General features: G+C 43.9%; 1 protein-coding gene across 1 annotated transcript in view; it reads left to right on the plus strand.

The window, feature by feature from the left end:
- TNPO1 (transportin 1) overlaps nucleotides 1-26,594 on the plus strand; it is a 79,741-nt gene that overhangs the window by 26,512 nt on the left and 26,635 nt on the right. The window contains exons 3-14 of the mRNA XM_044276049.1: nucleotides 4,794-4,943; nucleotides 5,567-5,673; nucleotides 9,898-10,031; nucleotides 17,501-17,582; nucleotides 18,572-18,694; nucleotides 19,842-19,960; nucleotides 20,067-20,127; nucleotides 20,215-20,383; nucleotides 20,491-20,643; nucleotides 22,960-23,185; nucleotides 25,245-25,416; nucleotides 25,508-25,594. Coding sequence (XP_044131984.1) covers nucleotides 4,794-4,943; nucleotides 5,567-5,673; nucleotides 9,898-10,031; nucleotides 17,501-17,582; nucleotides 18,572-18,694; nucleotides 19,842-19,960; nucleotides 20,067-20,127; nucleotides 20,215-20,383; nucleotides 20,491-20,643; nucleotides 22,960-23,185; nucleotides 25,245-25,416; nucleotides 25,508-25,594 — 1,583 coding nt within the window. The remainder of the gene's footprint in view (nucleotides 1-4,793; nucleotides 4,944-5,566; nucleotides 5,674-9,897; nucleotides 10,032-17,500; nucleotides 17,583-18,571; nucleotides 18,695-19,841; nucleotides 19,961-20,066; nucleotides 20,128-20,214; nucleotides 20,384-20,490; nucleotides 20,644-22,959; nucleotides 23,186-25,244; nucleotides 25,417-25,507; nucleotides 25,595-26,594) is intronic.

Genomic DNA, 26,594 nt, shown 5'->3' on the forward strand with positions numbered 1-26,594 from the left:
AATTGCTTAAATATTACTTTATAAGGCTACATGCTCACAACCGTATGTGTTTTGTTTGCGGTCCGAAAATAAAAACTGATGACATCCATATGCCATCTTTTTTCCCCCCCCCCTCTCTTGGGGCTATGGAACGGACATACTGATGCGGACAGCGCATGGTGTGCTGTACGCATTTTTTTTCTGACCCATTGAAATGAATGGGTCTGCATCCTATCCGCAAAAAAAATAAAAAATGAACGGAAACAAAATAAGTTTGTGCATGTAGCCTAATAAATATGTTTCCTTATACCTTTTTCATTTGTTATGACTCGTTTTGTCGGGGGAGCAATCATCAGGGGAAAGAAAATGGCTGCTGTCCTATTGGTAGACACAAAACCTGTCCTAACCACACAGGAGGACAAGTTGCGTCACAACACGGAGGTAAAGAGCTGCCTCCTCCTCTCTGCTCTGCTTGTCAGGGATTATGATTATGATTATGATCCTGAATACAGCTGTTATGAACTTTATCTGAATCTCTGTAGGAATGGAGGTCATGAGGAGACCTGTACAGAGAGGACGGACCGGACCGACTGTGGTGATGGAGACTGTTTACAAGTGCTGCTGCCCATTACCCCCACCCTCCTCTGTACTTCATGTCTCCTCATCATTTCCATTCCCACAGAGCAGAGAAAAGGATGAGGCTGCTCTTCAGCTCAGTGTTGTGAATTAACTTGTCCTCCTGTGTGATTAAGACACTCTGTGTGTACTGGTAGGACGGCGGCCATTTTATTTCTCCTAGTGATTGCTCCTCAGACAAAATGAGCCATTATAACTAATGAAAGGTATTTAGGAATAGATTTATTATAAAGTAATATTTAAGTATTTTTATTTATTTAATTCCCAGAGATCCCCTTTAAGCCATGGAGGGAAAAATTGGGCACGATGGTACCACTTTGTAGCTTAGGCATGAATAAGCATGACCGAAACCACTTGTAATTGCTTTGCGAATACATTGAGTATCTGCACCCCATGGTGTGTATGTTGTGGGAGGCCTGGTGTTCTTTTTTTGGCAAGCTAACCTGTTGCTGTCTGGCCAGTATTATATCCACATGCTAGACCAGAGAAATACTGGGCAGTTGTCTTGTGTAGAGCCCGTTCACACTGTACCCCTCAGGAGACTGGGTTACAAAGGCTCTATAAGCAGCCAGGTGGTCGCTGAACATCTGAGAGAAGAATCCTGCTGCTGCATTTAGGAAAACCGCTCTTAGTGTTGCAGGTTGTCAGACGCGCCTGACTTCTCTTTCGCTGACCACTGAGAAATCCGTCTGTGTTATGGGATTGGTAGTGGGGAGTGTGTAGGGGTTCTTACAGATATCTGACCAATTTCCTTCCAATCAGGCCAGTACCCTTCTAACTAGGTCTGTGTCCATGGCCAATCGATCTGATTTAAATCTCACCTCTGCCAGAAATATGGTCTGACTTGTGTAAGAAATAGACCACATGCGGCTCTTTGCTTCAAGTGCGTCTCTAGCTGTGAGGCCAGGAAGCACTCTCCACCCCATGCTCCGATCTCTCTTCCTGATCGGGCACTGTTACTACTTTGCAGCTCCAGCTCACTCTCCACTACGTCCTGATGCACACAGTGTAAGAACGTAGTACATGGAGACACGCACTATGACCTGACATTGTGCTCATCAGGTCACAGTGGAGAGCATGTCAGACCTGCAGAGTAGCAGGTGCCCGACCGGGAGGGGGGGGGGGGGGGTGGAATGACAGTGCGTCTTATAAGTCGATGGTTGACCTTTTTCTTTCTTTTTTTTTTTTTTTTTTTTACAGGGCTGACACTGATATATATCGCCAGCCGCTATGCTGCAGTGTGGCCGGCGATACATCAGTCACAGTGCGGGGAGGGAGGAGAGGCTGGAGGCAACTCAGAGTGGGGCCCGGTGCAGTCACTGTATTACACCGGGCCCCATGCACAGAAGTCTTTGTATGTAAAATCTTTCATTAATCCTTTATAAATCGCTCTCCTTTCGATAAACTACCCTAATCGCCTGCATCAGTACTCACTATGAATGTAGAGTGCGGTCCCTCCGGCGCATGGCTTCATCCTGCTTCATTAATGAAGTGGGAGGAGCGTGACGTCAGTCACACGCCGGCCGGACCGCATGCTGCATTCATAGTGAGTACTGATGCAGGCGATCAGGGTAGTTTATCGAAAGGAGAGCGATTGATTCAGGATTAAAGAAAGATTTTACATTCAAAGAATAAAGTACTGTAATTCTGTTAAACATAGGGCCATGAGGGGGACCAGCATAAGATGCTATGTGTGTCACCCACACATATAGCATCTTATGCTGGCCCCCCTCATGGCCCTATGTGTCACAGCACACATCCACCATAACAGTGTATCATCCATAGATCCCCCCCCATAACAGTGTATCATCCATAGATCCCCCCCATAACAGTGTATCATCCATAGATCCCCCCCCCCATAACAGTGCATCATCCATAGATCCCCCCCATAACAGTGCATCATCCATAGATCCCCCCCATAACAGTGCATCATCCATAGATCCCCCCCCATAACAGTGCATCATCCATAGATCCCCCCCCCCATAACAGTGCATCATCCATAGATCCCCCCCCCCAATAACAGTGCATCAATCCATAGATCCCCCCCCAATAACAGTGCATCATCCATAGATCCCCCCCCCCCCAATAACAGTGCATCATCCATAGATCCCCCCCCCCCAATAACAGTGCATCATCCATAGATCCCCCCCCCCAATAACAGTGCATTATCCATAGATCCCCCCATAACAGTGCATCATCCATAGATCCCCCCCCATAACAGTGCATCATCCATAGATCCCCCCCCCCCATAACAGTGCATCATCCACAGATCCCCCCCCCATAACAGTGCATCATCCACAGATCCCCCCCCCCATAACGGTGCATCATCCACAGATCCCCCCCCCCCCATAACAGTGCATCATCCACAGATCCCCCCCCCCATAACAGTGCATCATCCACAGATCCCCCCCCCATAACAGTGCGATCATCCACAGATCCCCCCCCCATAACAGTGCATCATCCACAGATCCCCCCCCCCCCATAACAGTGCATCATCCACAGATCCCCCCCCCCCCATAACAGTGCATCATCCACAGATCCCCCCCCCCCATAACAGTGCATCATCCACAGATCCCCCCCCCATAACAGTGCATCATCCCAGATCCCCCCCCCATAACAGTGCATCATCCACAGATCCCCCCCCCCCATAACAGTGCATCATCCACAGATCCCCCCCCCCATAACAGTGCATCATCCACAGATCCCCCCACCCCCCATAACAGTGCATCATCCACAGATCCCCCCCCCCATAACAGTGCATCATCCACAGATCCCCCCCCCCCCATAACAGTGCATCATCCACAGATCCCCCCCCCCCCATAACAGTGCATCATCCACAGATCCCCCCCCCCCCATAACAGTGCATCATCCACAGATTCCCCCCCCCATAACAGTGCATCATCCACAGATTCCCCCCCCCATAACAGTGCATCATCCACAGATTCCCCCCCCCCATAACAGTGCATCATCCACAGATCCCCCCCACCCCCATAAGTGTCATCCCCAGACCATTAGTTCAAAATCCACCAAAAGCACACCTTTTGGTTCAAAATATATTTTTTCTTATTTTCCTCCTCAAAAACCTAGGTGCGTCTTATAATCAGGTGCATCTTATAAAGCGAAAAATACGATAAATAACTGGTGACTAACATGTGTGGATTTTGTATATAACAAGTACTTTTTCCTTCCCCTCCTTCCCCCCTCTCAAATGTACAAATTGCTTTTAGCGTCCTCCTCCTAAAATGTAGTATAATTTTTTTTTATTTGTTTTTGTAAAAAACCGTGTTAAATCTCAGTTTGGCTCCTCTTTAATAAACTGATTGTAGCCTTCAGGGTAGTTATAAGGTTACTTTCACATTCCGCTATTGAGATCCGCCATAGGGTCTCAATAGCAGAAGAAAATGCTTCAGTTTTGTCTCCATTCATTGTCAATGGGGACAAAACTGAATGAAACAGTGCTCCAAAATGCATTCCGTTCCGTTTAGTTGCGTCTAGTGATGAGCGTATTTCCAGATATGAAATTTGTTTGCTTAGTTCACTGGTAAAAGGTGAATTGCGTTATGGATTCCGTTACCACTGACCATAACGCAATTCTGTGACAGGAGGCATTCCGTTATAATAGAAGTCTATGGGCTGCAAAACGGATCCGCCCCGTTTCTGTTATGCAGGAGAAGACTCCCCTGCATAACAAAAACGGGACGGATCTGTTATGCAGCCCATAGACTTCTATTATAACGGAATGCCTCCTGTCACAGAATTGCGTTATGGTCCGTGGTAACGGAATCCATAACGCAATTCACCTTTTACAAGTGAACGAATTTCAAAATATGAAATTTGCTCATCTCTAGTTGCGTCCCCACAGCAGACAGCATAACGCTGCAAGCAAGACTGATCTGTCCCGAGACACAATGTAAGTCAATGGGGACCGTTTTCTTGGATACAATAGAAAACTGATCCGTCCCCCCATTGACTTTCGGTGGTGTTCATGACAGATCCGTCATGGCTATATAAGACCTAATACAACCGGATGCATGCGGTTGTATTGTAACGGAAGCGTTTTTTTTGCAGATCCATGACTGTTCCGCAAAAAACCGCTAATATGAAAGTAGCCTAACAGAAGATGATGGCGACTGTCATTAAAACCATGTGTCACAATCCCCAAATCTTTTCTCTTCCAGATGAACCTACAAGGTCTTTGAGTGGGCTGATCCTGAAAAATAATGTTAAAGCTCATTTTCACAATTTTCCTAATGGAGTTACCGACTTTATCAAGATTGAATGTCTGAATAACATCGGGGACTCGTCTCCCTTAATTCGAGCGACAGTGGGTAGGTTTTTTTCTTCTACAATTCAAATTCCTGTCAAGTGTGTGGCATCCTGGGCAGGTTTCAGAGCCTGCTGGATAATGTGGATTATTTATTTATTTTTATTTGTACTTTCACACTAGCTTTTTTTCTTTTCCGGGACAGAGTTCCGTCCTAGGGGCTCTATACCGGAAAAGAACTGATTAGTTTTATCCCCATGCATTCTGAATGGAGAGCAATCTATTCAGGATGTCTTCAGTTCAGTCACTGAACGGCGTTCTGGATGGAGGAAATACCGTAGCATGCTACGGTATTATCTCCGTCCAGAATTCCGGATCGGATGCCGGATCCGGCATTAATTTACATTAAAATGTATTAGTGTCGGATCCGTCCTTCCAGTAAAAATGTGAAAAAAATATATAACAGATCCGTTTCTCCGGATGACCTACAGAGAGACGGATCCGTTCTTGCAATGCATTTGTAAGACTGATCCAGATCCGTCTACAAATGCTGTCAGTTTGCATGCAGATTGCCGGATCACTCTGCCGCAAGTGTGAAAGTAGCCTAACTCCTATTGTGGGTCCTAGTCGTCATTTAGACCCTCTTATTGCTTACTTGTGATTTGTAACTTGTCTTTGACTTTCTAGGTATCCTGATCACAACAATTGCTTCAAAGGGAGAGCTACAGAACTGGCCAGAGCTGTTGCCAAAATTGTGTGGTCTGTTGGACTCTGAAGATTACAACACATGTGAAGTGAGTTTCTTTTGTTTTTCTCTTTAAATTTTATGCTCATGGTTACACATGAATTCATGGTTTTTGGCAGGCCACAAAAGTACAGGGGCCAAATCCGCTGGCTAGTCTTGGCACCGGTGGGTATAATGCACACAATATTATATTATAATATTATATATTAAGCGGCCCAAAACGTACAAATCGTCCTTTTTTTTTTTTTTTTTTTTTTCTCCTGCTTTGTCTTGTGGGCTAAATATTTTCAGATCTTAATAGTATGCGCGTTTTTGCATGCAACAATGCCCATGATGTGTAATTTTTGTATAAGTATTTTCATTTTGTGGAATGGGGCGGGGGAGTGAGTTGACTTTTTAGATTAAAATTTTTTTTTATTGATTTTTTTTTTTTTAAGAACTTTTTGTTTTTTACATATACAGTTCCATTAGGGAACTACAACAAGCACACTCCGAGGATTTTACTATGTTCCTAGGGGCTCCATAGGAACTAATGTGTGGCAGCCTCTTCACTCAGGAGGACGGAGGCTACTGCACACTGTGTCTGGCTCCTTGCTGGGTGGAGCAGGAACACTCCTGGAAGCGCTCACGTTTGCCCACAGTATCTGAGGGGTTAAAAGTCCAAGATCTGCATCACTGCTGGTCACGGACATTAGGCCTAGGTGTCTGCTGTATGAAACAAAGTAGGCAGCGGAGCGGGCACAGTCTTTAAAGACGTGATGTACTAGTACATCACATGTCAGGAAGGGGTTAAAGGGAAACAGTCTGAAACACTGCCTAAACTAGGGTTTCAGCGCCACCACTCAGTCCTCCGCCTGACGCTTGTTTTGCTGGCTGCAGCAGTGACGTCACCACTGCATCCAATCACTGGTCTCAGCTGTCTTTAGCCATAAACTCTCACCAGGTGCATGTGGTATACAGACTGCAGCCTCAGGGAGGATCAGAGAGGGGTATCCGAATGGAGGGGTTCAGAACGGTGTTACTTTTATTCTCATTCCCTTTTATTAAAAATAAATATTGCTAAATTAATAAATCAGAAAACCCATTTAACCACTTCCCATCTGGGCCATTTGCCCCCTTCCTGACCAGGCCTAATTTTGCAAAACTGACATATCTCACTTCATGTGGTAATAACTTTGGAACGCCTTTATTTATCCAAGTCATTCAGAGGTTGTTTTCTCGTGACACATTGTACTTCATGATAGTCATAAATTTGAGTCAAAATATTTCACCTTTATTTATGAAAACATCCCAAATTTACCCAAAAATGTGAAAAATTCGCAATTTTCTAAATTTCAATTTCTCTGCTTTTAAAACAGAAAGTGATACCTCATAAATTATTTATTTTTTAACATTCCCCATATGTCTACTTTATGTTGGCATCATTTTGGAAATGTCATTTTATTTTTTTAGGACGTTAGAAGGCTTAGAAGTTTAGAAGAAATTCTTCAAATTTTTAAGAAAATTGCCAAAACCCACTTTATAAGGACCAGTTCAGGTCTGAAGTCACTTTGTGGGGCCTACATAGTGGATACCCCCATAAATGACCCCATTGTAGAAACTACACCCCTCAAGTTACTCAAAACTGATTTTACAAACTTTGTTAACCCTTTATGCGTTCCACAAGAATTAAAGGAAAATGGAGATCAAATTTTTTAATTTCACTTTTTGGGCAGATTTTCCATTTTAATCCAATTTTTTCTTTAACACATCGATGGTTAACAGCCAAACAAAACTCAATATTTATTACCCAGATTCTGCGGTTTACAGAAACACCCCACATGTGGTCATAAACTGCTGTATGGGCACACGGCAGGGCGCAGAAGAAAAGGAACTCCACGTGGTTTTTAGATGCCATGTCCCATTTGAAGCCCCCTGATGCACTCTTACAGTAGAAACTCCCAAGAAGTGACCCTATTTTGGAAATTAGGGGATAAGGTGCCAGTTTTATTAGTACTATTTTTGGGTACATATGATTTTTTGATCATTCATTTTAACACTTTATGGGGCAAGGTGACCCAAAAATTGGTTGTTTTAGCACAGTTTCTATTTATTTATTTTTACAGCGTTCACCTGAGGGGTTCAGTCAAGTGACATTTTTATAGAGCAGATTGTTACGGACGTGGCGATACCTAATATGTATACTTTTTCTCATTTATTAAAGTTTTACACAATAATAGCATTTTTGAAACCAAAAAATGATGTTTTAGTGTCTCCATGTTCTAAGAGCTATAGTTTTTTTTTATTTTTTGAGAGATTTTCTTATGTAGGGGCTCATTTTTTGCGGGATGAGGTGACTGTTTTATTGGTACCATTTTGTGGGACATGCGCATTTTTGATCACTTGGTGTTGCACCTTTTGTGATGCAAGGTGACAAAAATTGCTTGTTTTGACTTTTTTTTTTTTTTTTTTTTTTTTTTTTACGGTGTTCATCTGAGGGGTTAGCTCATGTGATATTTTTATAGAGCTGGTTTTTACGGACGTGGCAATACCAAATGTCTTATTTAATTTTTTTCTATGTGAACCTTTTTTTTATTTTATTTTTTTTCAACCCTTTAATTTATTTTCTTTATTTTTTTTACACTTTTCGTCCCCCATAAGGTCATACAAGACCTCTGGGGGACATTTGCTTCACTTTTTCTTTTTTTTTTTTTTTTCACTGTTGATTTCTCCTGTAACTGGGGCTGACATAGTAGCCCCAGTTACAGAAGAAATGCACCCCCCAGAGAGGCTGTACAGCGTGATTCTGTGCTGTACAGCCTCAGAGCAGGGCTGATCGAGGTCTCTGTAAGACCTCACACAGCTCCTGCTCTCTCCGGTCCCGGCGGTCACATGACCGCCGGGCCGGAACAGGAAGCGCACAGCGCTTCCTGCTCTGCAGACACAGCGCTCGGTGAGCGCTGTGTCTGCAGCGATCCGGAAGGCAGGGACACCTGGGCGCACTGTCCCTGCCTTCTCTCTGGGTTGCCCTGCTGTCACTGACAGCGGGCAACCCGATCAGCAGCTGCACGATTAGCGTGCAGCTGCTATTTCTGAAAGGACGTTTTAAAACGTGCTTTCAGAAATGGAGGTCCACCCATAGGATGTTTATATCCTATGGGCGGACTTAAAGCGGTTAAGCATTTTTAACCCAGGAAAACCCCTTAGGTTGATTAAGCGCCTTCTTCCTGCAGATAACAATCCTTTGAAATCCTTCAGTTCTGTACTGAGCTCCGAACCATTACCAGTGGTTGCAGGAAAACATCTCTTCTAGAATAATGATGCAATATGCTTATTAAAAGCAAAAAAATCTGCTGCTCTCCAGATGTTGGAGTAGTGCGCCAAAAGTTCCCCTTCTCCTGCGAAGAATGGAATGCAGATGATAAACTCAGTTCTCAGAGTCTTCATTTACAGTTGGTTTTGTATCTACACACATACAGCTAGTTACTTGTGTTTCTGGTTTTATATTGCTGTTTTTTTTGTATTATTACATCTGGTAGCACTTGTCCCCATGGAAAACAAGGCTCGGGAACGATGGATATTAATACTCTTGGGAGAAGTTGTTCTGCCACATTTCCCCCTTACACATTAAATTGTCACCATGTGAGGCGATTGTATTCAGTCCAGGACATGCGCTGTGTGGGAGCAGTGTTTCCCGGACTGAACGGCGCTCCTCGGATATCAACTTGGAGCTTGGCATTTTGATGCAGCAAATTCCTTCCAACTGAGTCTGAAACGGGAGTTCACAGCATCATAAATCATTAACCATGGTTCTTTAACAGAAATACTATACTTCATGTAAAACAAAGGTGTGTCATGTATTTTTTTACTTTTTTTTTTAAATATATATTTTTTCCTCCCTGGTTGTGTTCTAGGTCCCTGTAATCAGATTGCATTTTAATCAAGTAATTTTTATTGAAGATTTAAATAAAAATTTATTTAATTTTTTTTCTTCCCAGCGAATATGTACAAAAAAATTCCAAAGCCCCCTCCTCCCAGAACCCACCTTCTACCCTTAAAAATTCCTGGGAATAGTGTAAAGTCTACCCCGCTCAGTGTGAATAAATTTCATTTAGAGGCCTTATACTGTCTTCTAGTTGATTTTTACAGCTTGTGTGTTGATATGAAAAGGGAAATGTTGGCTTGGTGATGTATATGTGGGAGTGTGAATGGATTCCTTAGGTCCGTCATGCTGTACACGAGACGACTCTTACTACAGTTTTCTAATTGTCTCCTCTGTTTTGGCTTTTCACAGGGAGCTTTTGGAGCCCTTCAGAAAATCTGTGAAGACTCTGCTGAGATTTTGGACAGTGATCTTTTGGAACGACCTCTCAATGTTATGATCCCCAAGTTCTTGCAGTTCTTTAAACATAGTAGTCCAAAAATAAGGTACCATGTTTTTCATCTTCCCTTGTTGTAACCTCGTAGAGGACCGTCACCACAAAATGCAGTGCAATCTGCAGGCAGCATGTTGTAGAGCAGGAGGAGCTGAGTAGGTTGATATCTAGTTTTATGGGAAAAGATTCAGAGGAACTTGTAACGTACGCATCTCTGCTTTCTCTGAACTTAAGACTGCCCTCGTGTATAGCTATCAGCGACTGACAGCTGCCTCTGTATACACACTTAACCCCTTAAGGACCGAGGACGTACCGGTACGCCCTATTTCCCGAGTCCTTAAGGACCGAGGACGTACCGGTACGTCCTGACTTAAAATCTGAATTCCGGCGCCGCGGGGGTTAATCGAAACGGGATTTGGGCTGAAATCATTCAGCCGGCATCCCGTAACAACGCAGGGGGGGGGTCATTGGACCCCCCCGTATCGGCGATCGCAGAAAACCGCAGGTCAATTCAGACCTGCGGTTTTCTGCGTTTCCGGTCCATTCGGGTGTCCTGTGACCCGATGAACCGGAAAAAGACTGCGATCGGTGGCGTAATTTTACACCACCAATCGCAGTCCGAGGATTTGCAGAGGCGGAGCTGGCCCTGGTGCTGAACGCCGCTGTCCAGGGTGCTGATTGGTGCAGGGGAGAGAGGCGCGAGATTCAAACTTCCTGCGCTCCTCTCTCCCCTCCTCTTCCTGTCCAGCACCCTGACCGTGCAGCATCGTCCAGCACCAGCTCCTGTGTCCCCCTAAATCGGCATCCATCACCCTCCTGCACCCATCGCCACCCAGGTAGGTTAGGGTCAGTGAGGGAGAGGCACCTTTAGGCAGGGATAGAAGGGAAAAGTTAGAAAAAAAAAAAAAGCACATTTATTCCAAACTTTTTTTTTTTCAACTTTCAGACCCCAGACCCCCCCTGCCACTTGCCCCCCCCCGCATCCCCCCCCCCCCCAGCCCCACCCCCCCCACCACCAGACCCTTCCCCCACCACCACTTTTTTTTTTTTTTCTGCGTGCGCTGACTGGCCGGCACTTTTTAGCGTCCGTCCACTGTTAGCGCATCGCCCGCCCCACCACCCCACCGACCGCTGATCAGCGTTGAACCGCAGATCAGCAAGTTTGAACTTTTTTTTTTTTTTTTTTTTTTCCTAACACTTTTTTTTGCCTGGACTTTTTAGTACGTGAACACCCGTGCCCCCACACACACGCACATAGAATAAAGGTTTACACGCACGCACATGCACACGCACACACACACACCCATGGCGTGTGTTCTCGGCCGAGGAGGCATATGCCCAGATTGCCTCCGACTCTGAGAGCCCCAGTGAGGATGAGGATGACCCCACGTTCCTTTTGTCATCCGCATCCTCCTCATCATCATCGGATGACGATGAGCCACCAAGGCAGCGGAGACGCCGCCAGGCGGAGCCAGGGGCCACACATGCTAGGGATCCTGTGGCCCACCCTAGTACGAGCCGCCCTGGGGTTCGTACTGGTTTCCCGGCCCACCAAATAAGTTCACCGGAGCCCCCTGCCGATGAACTTAGCTGGTGTCCCCCAGTGGACTTTGAGCCTGAGATTCCGGATTTCGCTGGCAATCCTGGAATCCAGATTCCCACAGTGGGGTTTACTGAAATAGACTTTTTTAGTTTTTTTTTCAGTAACCCACTGGTGAATTTGATGGTGGAGCAGACGAATCTGTACGCCCAACAGTTCGTCGCTCAAAACCCAGGCTCAGTTTTGGCTAGACCCGGTGGCTGGACGCCGGTCAGTGCAGCCGAAATGAGGACATTTTGGGGCCTCGTGCTGCATATGGGTCTAGTCCAAAAACCCAGTGTCAGGCAATACTGGAGTGGGGACGTCCTGTACCAGACCCCACTGTACAGTATGGTCATGATACGTCACCGGTTTGAGGCCATCCGGAAATGTCTGCATTATTCCGATAATGCAGCATGTCCACCCCGAGGTGATCCTGCCTATGACCGGCTGTACAAGATACGGCCGGTCATCGATCACTTTGGGGCCACATTTCAGCAGGCCTACGTACCTGGAAGGGAGGTCGCGGTTGATGAGTCTCTCGTTGCGTTCAAGGGGAGACTCAGTTTCCGCCAATACATTCCCACAAAGCTGGGCGAGGTATGGCGTGAAGCTATACAAAATTTGTGAGAGTACCTCAGGGTACACTTACAAATTTCGTGTGTACGAGGGGCGAGATTCCCGGATTCAACCACCAGAATGTCCCCCCACTCTGGGTGTTACCGGGAAACTCGTGTGGGACCTTATGTACCCACTGCTGGATAAGGGTTACCACTTGTACGTGGACAACTTTTATACCAGCATTCCCTTGTTCAGGTCCCTTGCCGCCAGATCCACGTTCGCTTGTGGGACCGTGCGGAAAAATCAACGCGGCCTCCCTGCCTACCCCCTCCAGGTACCTATCCCCAGGGGTGAGACCCGTGCACTTACCAGTGGAAACCTGTTGCTGGTCAGGTATAAGGACAAGAGGGATGTCCTTATGCTGTCCACAATCCACGGTAACAGCACCACCCCAGTCCCTGTGCGAGGTACCGCGGCAACGGTCCTCAAGCCCGATTGTATCGTCGACTACAATCGGTATATGGGAGGAGTTGATCTCTCTGATCAAGTCCTCACGCCATATAACGCCATGCGCAAAACCCGGGCATGGTACAAAAAAGTTGCGGTCTACATGGTGCAGGTTGCCATGTACAACTCTTTTGTACTATCCCGAAGCGCTGGCAGCACAGGGACATTCCTCCAATTCTATGAGGCAGTCCTCAAAGACCTGATCTTTTCGGACCGGGAAAGAGCAGGCCGGAGTACCTCGGGAACTGGAGGCGCCCGGATCGTCCCTGGCCAACACTTTCCAGGTGTGGTCCCCCATACTGGAAAGAAGGGACGAACCCAAAAAAGTGCAGAGTGTGTCACAAGAGGGGGATACGGAAGGACACCACAACTCAATGTGACACGTGCCCCGATCATCCGGGCCTCTGCATTATCGATTGCTTCAGGGAGTATCACACTTCCATGGAGTACTAAATTTTTATAATCCCCAACAGTTCACTAGAGAACATAAAACACTATGGCTCTCAGACTTTGGAGACACGAAAACAATTTTTCTTTCCCCAAAAAATATTAGTTTTAGTGCAGGCATCCTCAAACTGCGGCCCTCCAGATGTTGTAAAACTATAACTCCCAGCATGCCCAGACAACCTACAGCCATCATCAGGGCATGGTGGGAATTGTAGTTTTACAACATCTGGAGGGCCGCAGTTTTAGGATGCCTGCTTAGTGTCTCCAAAGTCTGAGAGCCATACATATTGGGCATCGTCGCGTGCGTAAAAGTCGTCGCTATAAAAATAACTTTTTACCAAACGCCTCGGATGAACGGTGTTAAAAATATAAAATAAAAACGGTGCCAAAACACCTATTTTTGGGCAAAATTTAAATTTAAATCCATTTTGCCGGTAATAAAGCAAGGGTTAACAGCCAAACAAAACTAAACATTTATTGCCCCAATTCTGTAGTTTGCAGAAACACTCCATATGTGGTCGTAAATGGCTATATAGCCGCACGGCAGGGCATAGAACGAAGGGAACTCCATACGGTTTCTGGAAGGCAGATTTTGATGGACAGTTTTTTTTTTTTACACCATGTCCCATTAGAAGCCCCCCCTGATGTAGCCTAGACTAGAAACTCCAAAAAAGTGACCCCATCTAAGAAACTACACCCCTCAAGGTATTCAAAAATTACTTTACAAACTATGTTAACCCTTTAGGTGTTCCACAAAACTAAATAGCGAATGTAGAAACAATTTTAGAATTAAATTTTTTTGTTACATTGCCTCAAAAAAGAGTAATATAGAGCAACCAAAAATCTAATTTACCCCAAAAATTGTCCCAAAACAACAACCACCTTATCCCGTAGTTTCCTAGATGGGGTCACTTTTATGGAGTTTCTACTCTAGGGGTGCATCAGGGGGCTTGAAAGGGTACATGGTGTAAATAAACCAGTCCAGCAAAATCTGCCTTCCAAAAACCGTATGGCGTTCCCCTTCTTCTATGTCCTGCCGTTTAGCCAAACAGTAGTTTACGACCACATTTGGGGTGTTTTTGCAAACTACAGAATCAGGGCAACCCATTTTGAGTTTTGTTTGGCAGTTAACCCTTGTTTTACTCCTGGAAAAAACTGATTATATTGGAAAATTTTCCAAAAAATAGAAATTTCTAAATTGTTTCTCCATCTGCCATTAACTCTTGTGGAACACCTAAAGGGTTAACAAAGTTTGTAAACCCAGTTTTGAATACCTTGAGGGGTGTACTTTCTTAGATGGAGTCACTTTTTTGAAATTTCTATTCTAGGGGTGCAACAGGGGGCTTCAAATGGGACATGGTATAAACAAAACCAGTCCTGCAAAATCTGCCTTCCAAAACCCATATGGTGTTCCCCTCCTTCTATGTGCTCCCGTTCGGCCAAATAGTAGTTTACGACCACATATGGGGTGTTTCTGTAAACTACAGAATCAGGGCAACCCATTTGAGTGTTGTTTGGCAGTTAACCCTTGTTTTACTCCTGGGTTAACTTTCCAAAAAATAGAAATTTCAAAATTGTTTCCATCTGCCATCAACTCTTGTGGAAGACCTAAAGGGTTAATAAAGTTTGAAAAAACAGTTTTGAATACCTTGAGGGGTGTAGTTTCTAGAATGGGGTCATTTTTGGGAGGTTTCTATTATCTAAGCCTCACAATATGACTGCAAACCTGAACTGGTCCATAAAAAGTGGGATTTTGAAGATTTCTCAAAAATTTCAAAATTTGCTTCTAAACTTCTAAGCCTTGTAACATCCCCAAAAAATAAAATATCATTCCCAAAATGCTATAAACATGAAGTAGACATATGGGGAATGTAAAGTCATCACAATTTTTGGGGGTATTACTATGTATTACAGAAGTAGAGAAACTGAAACTTTGAAATTTGCTAATTTTTCAAAATTTTTGGTAAAAAATGTATTTTTTTATGCAAAAAAATTAACTTTTTTGACCCAATTTTAGCAGTGTCATGAAGTACAATATGTGACGAAAAAACAATCTCAGAACGGCCTGGGTAAGTCGAAGCGTTTTAAAGTTATGAGCACTTAAAGTGACACTGGTCAGATTTGCAAAAAATGGCCTGGTCCTTAAGGTGAAAATGAGCCTGGTCCTTAAGGGGTTAAGGCCCCCACAGATGTCTGGCAAAACAAATGTTTTTGACCCTTTTATTCTGCCAGGAGATGAGCCACCTTTAGAAGTGTCTGCCATTGGCTTTCTCCCCCTCGCCGCAAGGGATTATCCTATGAATAATGTAAAAAATCATATAGTACATGGCAATCTCTTTCTAACAAAGCTAGAACCAGCCCTGATGTATATTAAGCTAGCTGCTCAAAGGGAGTGTCTTTTCTGCTGCAGCTAAGGGGGCGTGTCTATGCTCTACCTATCACAGCTCAGGAGGCAGTTGAAAGATGAAACTGAGCATGTGCAGCCATCTCAGTGAGCAGGTCAAAGAGTTAAAGGGCTTCTGTCACCCCACTAAAGTGATTTTTTTTTTTTTTTGGGGCTAGTGAAATTAGTTATATTGCGATATATGACAATATAATTGTTACTTACTTTGATCCAGCAGTTTCTGCAAAAAACAAAGTTTTAATATATGTAAATTCGGTCTCTACCAGCAAGTAGGGCGGCTACTTGCTGATAGCTGCTGCAGAAATCCGCCCCCTCGTCGTGTTGATTGACAGGGCCAGCCGGGATCTCCTCCTCCGACCAGCCCTGTCGGCATTTCAAAAATCGCGCGCCTGTGTTGATTCGGCGCAGGCGCTCTGATGAGGAGGCTCGTCTCCTCAGCACGCCCTCAGTGCGCCTGCGCCGATGACGTCTTCTATTTCGGTGATGTCATCGGCGCAGGCGCACTGAGGGAGTTCTGAGGAGACGAGCCTCCTCATCTCAGAGCGCCTGCGCCGAATCAACACAGGCACGAGATTTTTGAAATGCCGACAGGGCTGGCCGGAGGAGGAGATCCCGGCTAGCCCTGTCAATCAACACGACGAGGGGGCGGATTTCTGCAGCAGCTACCAGCAAGTAGACGCCCTACTTGCTGGTAGAGACCGAATTTACATATATTAAAACTTCGTTTTTTGCAGAAACTGCTGGATCAAAGTAAGTAACACAATTATATTGTCATATATCGCAATATAACTAATTTGACTAGCCCAAAAACAAAATATCACTTTAGTGGGGTGACAGAAGCCCTTTAAGAAATTAAGTGGCACGATACAGATACATTTTATTGAATAACTCAGTAGCTATACAACATTTTTAATTACATGCAATTGCAAAAGTATTTAGATCCAGGTGCTGGTTTTACAACTGTAGAATAATTTTTGTGGCACAATCCCTTTAAATGCACATACACGTTAGGCCAAACCGAATGTGCGTATGTATGGTAGAGCTGGAGAGACGGCTGTTGGCCGACAGCTATAGGGCCTTTACACAGAGAATACTATCGGTGATAACACCCCGTGTACTGCTCATGTCAGAAAGGCTAGAGTGTAAATTACAAGTTTTACTGATTATTTTCCACTCACAACTAGATATGAATCTGCTCAGCTCCTCCTGTTCTATAGTATGCTGCCTGCAGATTGCACTGCATTTTCCGGTGACTGCCTTTTTACTGGTCTAGATGTTATTAAAATGGCCACTTGAATGATCCTTTTTGATGTCCTATATTTTATACCAAAAGTGTCAGCATCCTCTTTGCCACAGGCATTTGTCTTTTGGTTTTCAAGGGTTGTCCAGGATTTATATATTGATGGCCTGTTCTTAGGACTGGACGTTAATATCCAATTGGAGGGGTCTGACACCCAGCATCCCCGCCGTTCTGCTGTTCCTGAGTTGCTCTGGCACCGGAAGTTGACTTCAGAACTGTACCACTTCTCCCATTGCGTAGAGGATGGAGCTGGTAACTTCAGTGCTGCTCCCAATAAAGCGAAGGGAGCAATGCTGCATCCTTCCTCTACACAATGGACTGAGATGTGTAGTTCCAGCCTCAGTTACATGGTAACATTTGGCAGGGGTACACGGTGCCCCCACTGAGCTGATATTGATGGCACATCCTGAGGATAAGACATGAATATCAAAATCCTGGGCAACCCCTTTTTAAGAGTCCCTCCAGTATTAATCTTGAGTCTGATCTGGTTTCCATCATGGAAAGACATGACTACGTGCTTGGCATCGCTATTAGCGCGGCACTTGTACAGTTCCCAGTGATTAGTTTGCACGTGTCCTATTCTAATTTAGTTGGACTTGTGCACAATATTCTGTGTCGTCCAGTTGCTTTGGCAAGCATATCACTCAGCTTGCAGTTGGGTCTCTGCATGGCTGATATCCGATTACCCATGCCATGGTATAACAATTCTTTTCTTTCATGTAGGTCGCATGCTGTTGCCTGTGTTAATCAGTTCATCATTGGAAGAACCCAAGCTCTTATGCTGCATATTGACTCCTTTATTGAGGTATGAAGTGTCATAAACGTATGATTTAAAGAAGGTCTCTCAGTATTCCTGACATTCCTGTTTTGGTAAATACTTGTATTCCCTACAAAATAATTATGGAGCAGCTTTCCTTGTTCAACCTACAAACAATATATTGCCAACTGGGTGTTACTTCCTTTGCCAAAGGAGTGTGTCCCTACTCAGTCTGACACTGACAGAACTGCAGGGCTACGCCCCCCACCTGGTGACATCTAGTTGGCAATTTATTCATGAATAAATAAATAAATTCTGAGGGGTATTGTATTTTCTAGTTTTGTATGGTTCAAAAACTCAGTTTCTCGGATAAAAAAAAAGTAGCTTTCCATGTAGCTCCAGAAAATGTAAGCTTGGGTTACTTTCACAATAGCGTTTTTGTTTTCCGGTATTGAGTTGCGTCCTAGGGGCTCAATACCGGAAAAAAACTGATCAGTTTTATCCTAATGCATTCTGAATGGAGAGCAATCAGTTCAGTCCCTCTTGCGTTTTTTGGCAAATACCGCAGCATGCGCAGACCTTTAAAAATGAAAAAGATAAATACCGGATCCATTTTTCCGGATGACGACCGGAAATACGAATCCTGTATTGCAATGCATTTGTTTGCGACTGAATTGCCGGCGACGGAACTCCCTGCCTGAATCCTCTGCCGCAAGTGTGAAAGTACCCTTAGTTGTTGAGTAGAGCCGTAGGGGATCTGTCACTTTGCTAACATTTTTGCTGAACTTGTGCATGTCATTGGGAGGACTCATCAGTACTCTAGGGCGACGGGGGAGGGGGGTGAACTAGATCACACTGGGTGGGGGTTCAAGGGGGAGTTTCAAAAAAGTAATTGCGTCTTCAGAGTCAGGGCTTTCCCAGCTATACAGCAGTGGTTTTAGCTGGGGGTGCCAAAATGTGTTCTGCTTTAAACTTTGCACAAGCCATTTTAATTAGTGTTCTGATGTTGGAATTAAACGCTATGTTTTATCTGACAGAATTTGTTTGCTTTGGCCACTGATGAAGAACCAGAAGTTCGTAAAAATGTCTGCAGGGCTCTTGTCATGCTGCTTGAAGTCCGAATGGACCGCCTGCTTCCCCACATGCACAATATTGTGGAGGTTAGTGTTGGTTTTTCCCCCCCTCTTTACTTTCAACTAGCATCTGTGTTTTAAATGGAATAACACAAAGGAGAAGAAGTTCAAGTTTCAAGGTTGCATGTAATGATGCGACACCGTTAAAGAGGTTTTCCGGGATTTTAATATTGATGACCTATCCTCAGGATAAGTCATCTGTCAGATCGGTGGGGGTCTGACACCCAGCACCCCCGCCGATCAGCTGTTTGAAGAGAAGGTAGCACTCCATGCGAACACAGCCTTCACTTCGTGGTTTACCTTGCTGTCGATATCGCAACAGTGAGCTGGTGTAACTACAAGAAGCCGTCCCATTAACTTCAATGGGACAGTTTGTTCCTATACACTTGAATAGCAACAAGCCGTCCCATTGAAGTGAATTGGACAGCTTGTAATTACACAGCTCACCGTTGCGATGGCAAGCAGGTAAACAGCGAAGGGAACACATTGCTTGCTTGCAGCGTGGCCTTCTCTTCAACCAGCTGATCGGCGGGGGTGCAGGGTGTCAGACCCCTGCCCGTCTGATACTGATGACCTATCCTGAGGATAGGTCATCAATATTAAAATCCCAGAATTTCAGAATGAGGTGGGCAAGCGATGGTCAACAATTTAAATTGTATGGGTACTGAACAAATCACAGTTAACCCCCTCCATCCTACCCTCTAGTGCTAAATATTAGATTTGTTCATTATTCAAAGGGGACTGACTGGCCAGTAAATAAAAACTTTTTTTTTTTAAAGTCTGAAAAGTTTTCCGAGACACCTAGGACCCCTGTCGATCAGCTTTACCTAGGCCATGTGATGACCTGTTCATCGGTCACATGGCCTAGGCTCAGCTTCTCCCCCATTGAAGTTAATGGGGTGAAATGTGATATTGAGCATAGCCGCTATACATTATACAGCACTGTGCTTGTCGAGCTGACACTACTGCCAGCGCAGTGCCTTTTCAAAAAGCTTATTGACAGGGGTCCCAGATTTCTGCCCCACCCCCCACATGACAAACAAATTCTCGATGCAAAAAATTTGCATTGAGGATTTTTTTTGTCGCATTACTTGATTCAATCGAGTAATCGTTTCAGCCCTAGTTGTGAGCTGATCTAGGTTTTATTTTCTCTTTTCTCAATCCCCAACTATAGTACATGCTGCAAAGGACACAGGATCAAGATGAAAATGTTGCTTTGGAGGCATGCGAGTTTTGGCTGACTCTGGCTGAGCAACCCATTTGTAAAGAAGTTCTGTGCAGGCATCTTACAAAGTAAGTGATTTTATTTTTTTCTTGATGTTAATGGTCCAATAATGCAACCTCTTTTAGTCAACTTGAGACTTTCAATATAAAATGTATAAAAAATTGTTTCTCCTAGGTTGATACCAGTCTTGGTAAACGGAATGAAATATTCAGAGATAGATATTATATTGCTCAAGGTGAGTGGATAACATAGAAATTCTGTAAAACAAATCCTCAATCCAAGGTATCTGTGTTCATTGTGTACCATAAAATATCATGTCCAGGGTGATGTAGAAGAGGATGAAGCGGTTCCTGACAGTGAGCAGGACATACGGCCTCGGTTCCACAGGTCACGAACAGTGGCTCAGCCACATGAAGAAGATGGGATTGAGGAGGATGAAGACGATGAGGATGACCTTGATGACGATGATACGATATCTGATTGGAATATAAGTAAGTCATTTGGACTTGAAGAATGACTTTAAAATCTTTTTAAAATTCTATTGTTATCTCAGAACTAATGTCATGTCAACATTCATGTCTGTGTTGCCTTTATCCAGGAAAGTGTTCAGCTGCTGCTCTTGATGTGCTTGCGAATGTGTTTCGGGATGAACTTTTGCCACACATATTGCCTCTTTTGAAAGAATTACTTTTCCATCCTGAATGGGTAGTAAAGGAATCTGGAATATTGGTTCTTGGTGCAATTGCAGAAGGTTAGTATTTCCATTCATGGCTTTAAAAACCTAATCTCTTTAGGGCTCATGCACACGACCGTATGGCTTTTTCAGTGTTTTGCGGTCCGTTTTTTACGGATCCGTTCCGTGTGATTTCCGTTTCCTTTCAGTTTTTCCATATGCCATATACAGTAATTACATAGAATAATTAGGCTGGGCATAACACTTTCAATAGATGGTTCCGCAAAAACGGAGCGGATACGGAAGACTTACGGATGCATTTCCGTATGTGTTCCTTTTTTTGCTGACTCATTGACTTGAATGGAGCCAAGCACCGTGATTTGCGGACAAGAATAGGACATGTTCTATCTTTTCACGGTACGGAAATACTGAAATGGAATGTACACGGAGACACTTCAGTATTTTTATTTTTTTCTGAACCATTGACATAAATGGTTCAGTATATGTACCGCATATTAAACTAAAAAAAAACGGCCAGTATACTGAACGCAAAATACTGTTGTGTGCATGAGCTCTTACTTAAAGGGGGGTATTCCAAAATGATAACTTATCACCAGTCCTCAGCTTAGCCGATAAGTATCTGTTCAATGGGAGTGTAACTTTTGGGACTCTTACAGATCACAAGAATGGGTGTCCCATATCATCCTCTTGAGTGGAATGGTGTTTGAGCATGGATATTGTGACTGTATATAAGTGAATAGGAGCCAAGTTGCAGTAACTCAGCATGGCCACTAGACCTTGAACAGAGGTGTGCTTCTGACTCCATTCAAAGTGCTGGTTCTGGAGGGTACAGGAAGACTCCTTTTAAGATGAGCGAGTGTCTCGCTGCGGACTTGCATAGCATATTTGATTTATGATGCTATGTAACCCTTAGACCCCTTTCACACGGGCGTGTATTCCGTGTTCACATCACGCATTGCACCCGCACTGAATCCTGACCCATTTATTTATATGGGGCTGTGCACACGAGCAGTGATTTTCACTTATCACTTGTGCGTTGCGTAAAAATCGCAGCATGCTCTATATTGTGCATTTTCTATGCAACGCAGGCCCATAGAAGTGAATGGGGCTGCGTGAAAATCGCAAGCAAGTGCGGATGCGGTGCGATTTTCACGAGTGGTTGCTAGGAGACGATCGGGATGGAGACCCAATCATTATTATTTTCCCTTAAAACATGTTTATAAGGGAAAATAATAGCATTCTGAATACAGAATGCATTGTACAATAGCACTGGAGGGGTTAAAAAAATAAAAATAAAAAAATTCTCTCCTTAATCCACTTGATCACTTGGTCTTCTTCTTTGCTGTGTGCAGGAAAAGGACCTGTTGTGACGTCACTATGCTCATCACATGATCCATCACCACGGTAAAAGATCATGTGACGGACCATGTGTTGACCGGAGTGACGTCACCACAGGTCCTTTTCCTGCAATCAGCAAAGAAGACAGATGAGATGCCGGGCTGCGCGATCAAGTGGATTAAGGGGAGTTAAATTATTTTATTTTTTTAATTTTTAACCCCTCCAGCGCTATTGTACTATGCATTCTGTATTCAGAATGCTATTTTCCCTTTATAACCATGTTATAAGGGAAAATAATACAATCTACAGAACACCGATCCCAAGCCCGAACTTCTGTGAAGAAGTTTGTGTTTGGGTACCAAACATGCCGATTTTTCTCACGCGCGTTCCAAACGCATTATGTTTTGCACTCGTGCTGAAAAATCGCGCATGTTCCCGCAACGCACCTGCACCTTTTCCCGCAATGCCTGTGTGAAAGAGGCCTTACAGTTCTGGAAAGTATTATATAACACTGACATCATTATGTCAGTGTTATCCAATTCATTCCAGTCCTTTAAGGATTACATTGTATCATAAATCAATATAATGCTATGCGACCCCGGCAGTGCTGGGAGTTTAGGCCGGGTGCTGTGCTGCGAGTCCACAGCCTGACACTCGCTGCTTTGAAAGGGGTCTAACTGATTGGTGGGAGTGCGGGGGTGTTGGACTACCACTAATTAGTTATTTATTAGGTACTGTAACAATGGGCATGGCATTAGAAACTAGCACGCTCACAGGAGCCGCTGATGGATGGGGTCCCAAGCCCTGTGAATAGGTGACAATTTTGGGAAAACACCTTTGGTATAATAGATCTTCTGTGATCAGTCCCATTTGATTTTAGTAAAAAACCTTTCAAAGAACTGTATTGCTTCATACAAGTGATAATGGCCATAACTACACATTTTCACATTTTTTTTCTAAAACTGATTAAAAAATCTTGTCACTTTATTTATTCTTTTAATTTAACTTTGCGTTTGTAAATGTTTTCTGTTTTAGGTTGCATGCAGGGTATGATCCCATACCTCCCCGAGCTCATCCCTCACCTTATTCAGTGCCTTTCTGATAAGAAGGCTCTTGTGCGCTCCATCACCTGTTGGACCCTTAGTCGCTATGCACACTGGGTAGTTAGCCAGCCCCCAGACATGTATTTAAAACCATTAATGACAGAGCTGCTAAAACGAATTCTCGACAGCAACAAACGAGTTCAAGAAGCTGCTTGCAGGTAATGATACGGGTTGTATTGCACTTAACCAGTTTATAAGTTTGTATTAAAGGGAGCCTGTCACCGGGATTTTGTGTATAGAGCTGAGGACATGGGTTGCTAGATGGCCGCTAGCACATCCGCAATACCCAGTCCCCATAGCTCTGTGTGCTTTCATTGTGTGAGAAAAAACAAAAACTATTTGATACATATGCAAATTAACCTGAGATGTGTCCCATACGTGAGATGAGTCAGGGACAGGACTCATCTCAGGTTAATTTGCATATGTATCAAATCGTTTTTTTTCTTTCACAATAAAAGCACACAGAGCTATGGGGACTGGGTATTGCGGATGTGCTAGTGGCCATCTAGCAACCCATGTCCTCAGCTCTATACACAAAATCCCGGTGACAGGTTCCCTTTAAGTTCATGGTTTGGTCCCCCTTATCCTACATGGAGAAAATCAGTTTACCAAGTTTTGTTGTGTGAATTAATTATATTCACTGGTTAATCTTCTAATTTCTGCTTGTCAAAGTGAACTTGTTTGTTACTAGTTTTTCCAGCAGCAGCAATGCAAGGTATTCGGTGCCATCCATGAAAGGGGCCATACATAGTACCACTACCTGCTGGACTCTGCCCATGTAGATATCAACAGTATCTGCTTCCAGCTACAGACATACTGTTAGCTTCAATGTAAAACAGTATGCAGTATCAAGGTCCTTAAAGGTTTGCAATTACCCGAGGACACCTCTTTAACATGTTTTTGAACACATGGTCCTGGTTACCAGAGAACCTCTTAAGAAAATATCCAAAACCTCTAACACCCTCTTTCCAAAAGATTTGAAAAATAAACCATCTTTTATCACTAATTGGGAAAAGGATTTGAACCAATCTTTCACAGAGGTCGAAGTTAGATCACTCTTGGCCAGTACCCCTAAAGTGTTTAGCTGTACACGTCTTCAGGAGAATTACTACTTACCAGATGGTACTATACTCCGGTGAAGTCGCATAAGCTCTTCCCCACAACATTGCCGATCTGCTGTAGATGTCTCAGACTCGGGCACTTCCCTTCTCATTTGGTCATTTGGTGGACATGTCTGTTGATGTTCCCTTTCTGGACTAAAGTGTGTGAGACGTTGACCAAGGTTCGCCACAAAAAGGTGTGCCTAAGGCCTCTTGCACATGACCGTAAGGCTTTTTCAGTATTTTGCCGTCCGCAAAAAAATATGGATGATGTCCGTGTGCGTTCCGTATTTTGCGGAATGGAACAGCTGGCCCCTGATAGGACAGTACTATCCTTGTCAGTTATTTTGACAATAATAGGACATGTTCTATCTTTGAACGGAAGTACGGAAACAGAAGGCATACAGAGTACCTGCTTTTTTTTCAATGGAATGCGGATCCATTGAAATAAATCGTTCCGTATACAGAATGCAAAAAAAAAGGAATGTAAACGGAAAATAAAAAACGTTTGTGTGCAAGAGGCCTAACACCACAATTTTGCATCTTGGAGATGATCCCCTTAACCAGAACTACCAAACAAGAGGAACGCCTGTTCGGACATTTGTTGGCAGCAGCACGCATATTAATTGCAGCGAACTGGAAAGCTATTGCTCCCCTAACAATCCCACAATGGTTTGCCAAGTGTGACCAGGTTTATAGAATGAAGCAGTTAGTGCACTAGGAAACAAATACTTCCTCTCAGTTTGAACGTATTTGGGGCGTTTGGAAACTACAGAAATTTTACCTAGACATATGGCCTATCTGTGTACCCCTCACTGTCACTTCTCTTGTAATCATCCAGTTGTAACTTACCCTCTGTATCCTTAGTTTTTATTCTATTGTTTGACCTTGTCTAAGTAAGACAGCACTCAACAGTTTAGGATCAAAGGAAAATAAACTCTGTTATCTGTAACCCAGTAAAACAGTAGTGCGAAATGTATGTTTTTCTCATGTCTTCACGCTTTGTTGTGTATTTGAGGTCAATTGTGGTTTGTGTCATAAAATGCAGTCAATAAAATATCCTCCTAGTGGCAGCTGCAGGTTGCATCCACTGAATTGCCTGTCTTTTATTTCCTAGTGCCTTTGCTACCTTAGAAGAGGAGGCTTGTACTGAGCTTGTCCCCTACTTGGCTTACATTTTGGATACTTTGGTCTTCGCATTCAGCAAATACCAGCATAAAAACCTGCTCATCCTTTATGATGCTATAGGAACGCTAGCGGATTCTGTTGGACATCACTTAAATAAGCCGGTGAGTATTGAATCCTGGATGTACTTTCTCTGCCACTTAAAATATGCCATTTACACTAAGCGTGAAGCTAACAGTCCCTATGTTTCTGTAGGAATATATTCAGATGCTGATGCCTCCACTCATCCAGAAATGGAATGTTCTAAAGGATGAAGACAAGGATCTCTTCCCTTTACTTGAGGCAAGCACTAAGCAATGGTTTGAATTGTAGATGTCATTTTGGTCAGTGGCCAAGTTAAAAAAAAATTGAAATAAATCTCATACATCAAATGTGACTGAAAAAAGGTGTACACACTCTACAGAAACAACCCTGTTTAGATGTATGGAAACCCCATGTACTTTTATTTTCCAGAGACATAAGCCACTAAGGAGGAGATGGATGCTCCCTGTACACAATCGAAGATATGGAAGTTCCACGGAACTCGATTGACGTTGGAGAAAAGCTTTATTAATGCACATCGATTCAATCGGGTCCAGACAAAATTTAAAAGTCTTTTCCAATAATTGTTCAATCATTTGGACACTTGGATGCGCCTTCTTCTTTCTTCAGACTCATATAGCCGAAGGTGGTCCAAGTCGTTAGGAACGTTCAGTTTGTATGAGCAGTTATTGGAAAAGATTATTTTACCTTTGTCTGGACCTGATTGAATCGATGTGCATTATTAGAGCTTTTCTCTAAATGCAATTTTGAGTGCCGTGGCATTTCTTCATTGGCTGCAGCCTGCCACTGGAACCACTACTTTTTAAAAGGAGCGCAGTTGTCAGTTCATCCGACTTGCTCCCTATACCCATTAGGCCTCATGCACACGACAGTATTTTTTCACAGTCCGCAAAACGGGGTTCCGTTGGTCCATGATCCGTGACCGTTTTTTAGTCTGTGGGTCTTCCTTGATTTCTGGAGGATCCACGGACATGAAAAAAGTCGTTTTGGTGTCCACCTGGCCGTGCGGAGCCAAACGGATCCGTCCTCAATTACAATGCAAGTCAATGAGGACGGATCCGTTTGACGTTGACACAATATGGTGCAATTGCAAACGGATCCGTCCCCATTGACTTTCAATGTAAAGTCAGGAGTCCCTTTTATACCATCGGATCTGAGTTTTCTCCAATCCGATGGTATATTTTAACTTGAAGCGTCCCCATCACCATGGGAACGCCTCTGTTAGAATATACCATCGGAT

Source organism: Bufo gargarizans, chromosome 1 (assembly GCF_014858855.1).
Source record: "Bufo gargarizans isolate SCDJY-AF-19 chromosome 1, ASM1485885v1, whole genome shotgun sequence".
Taxonomy (NCBI): domain Eukaryota; kingdom Metazoa; phylum Chordata; class Amphibia; order Anura; family Bufonidae; genus Bufo; species Bufo gargarizans.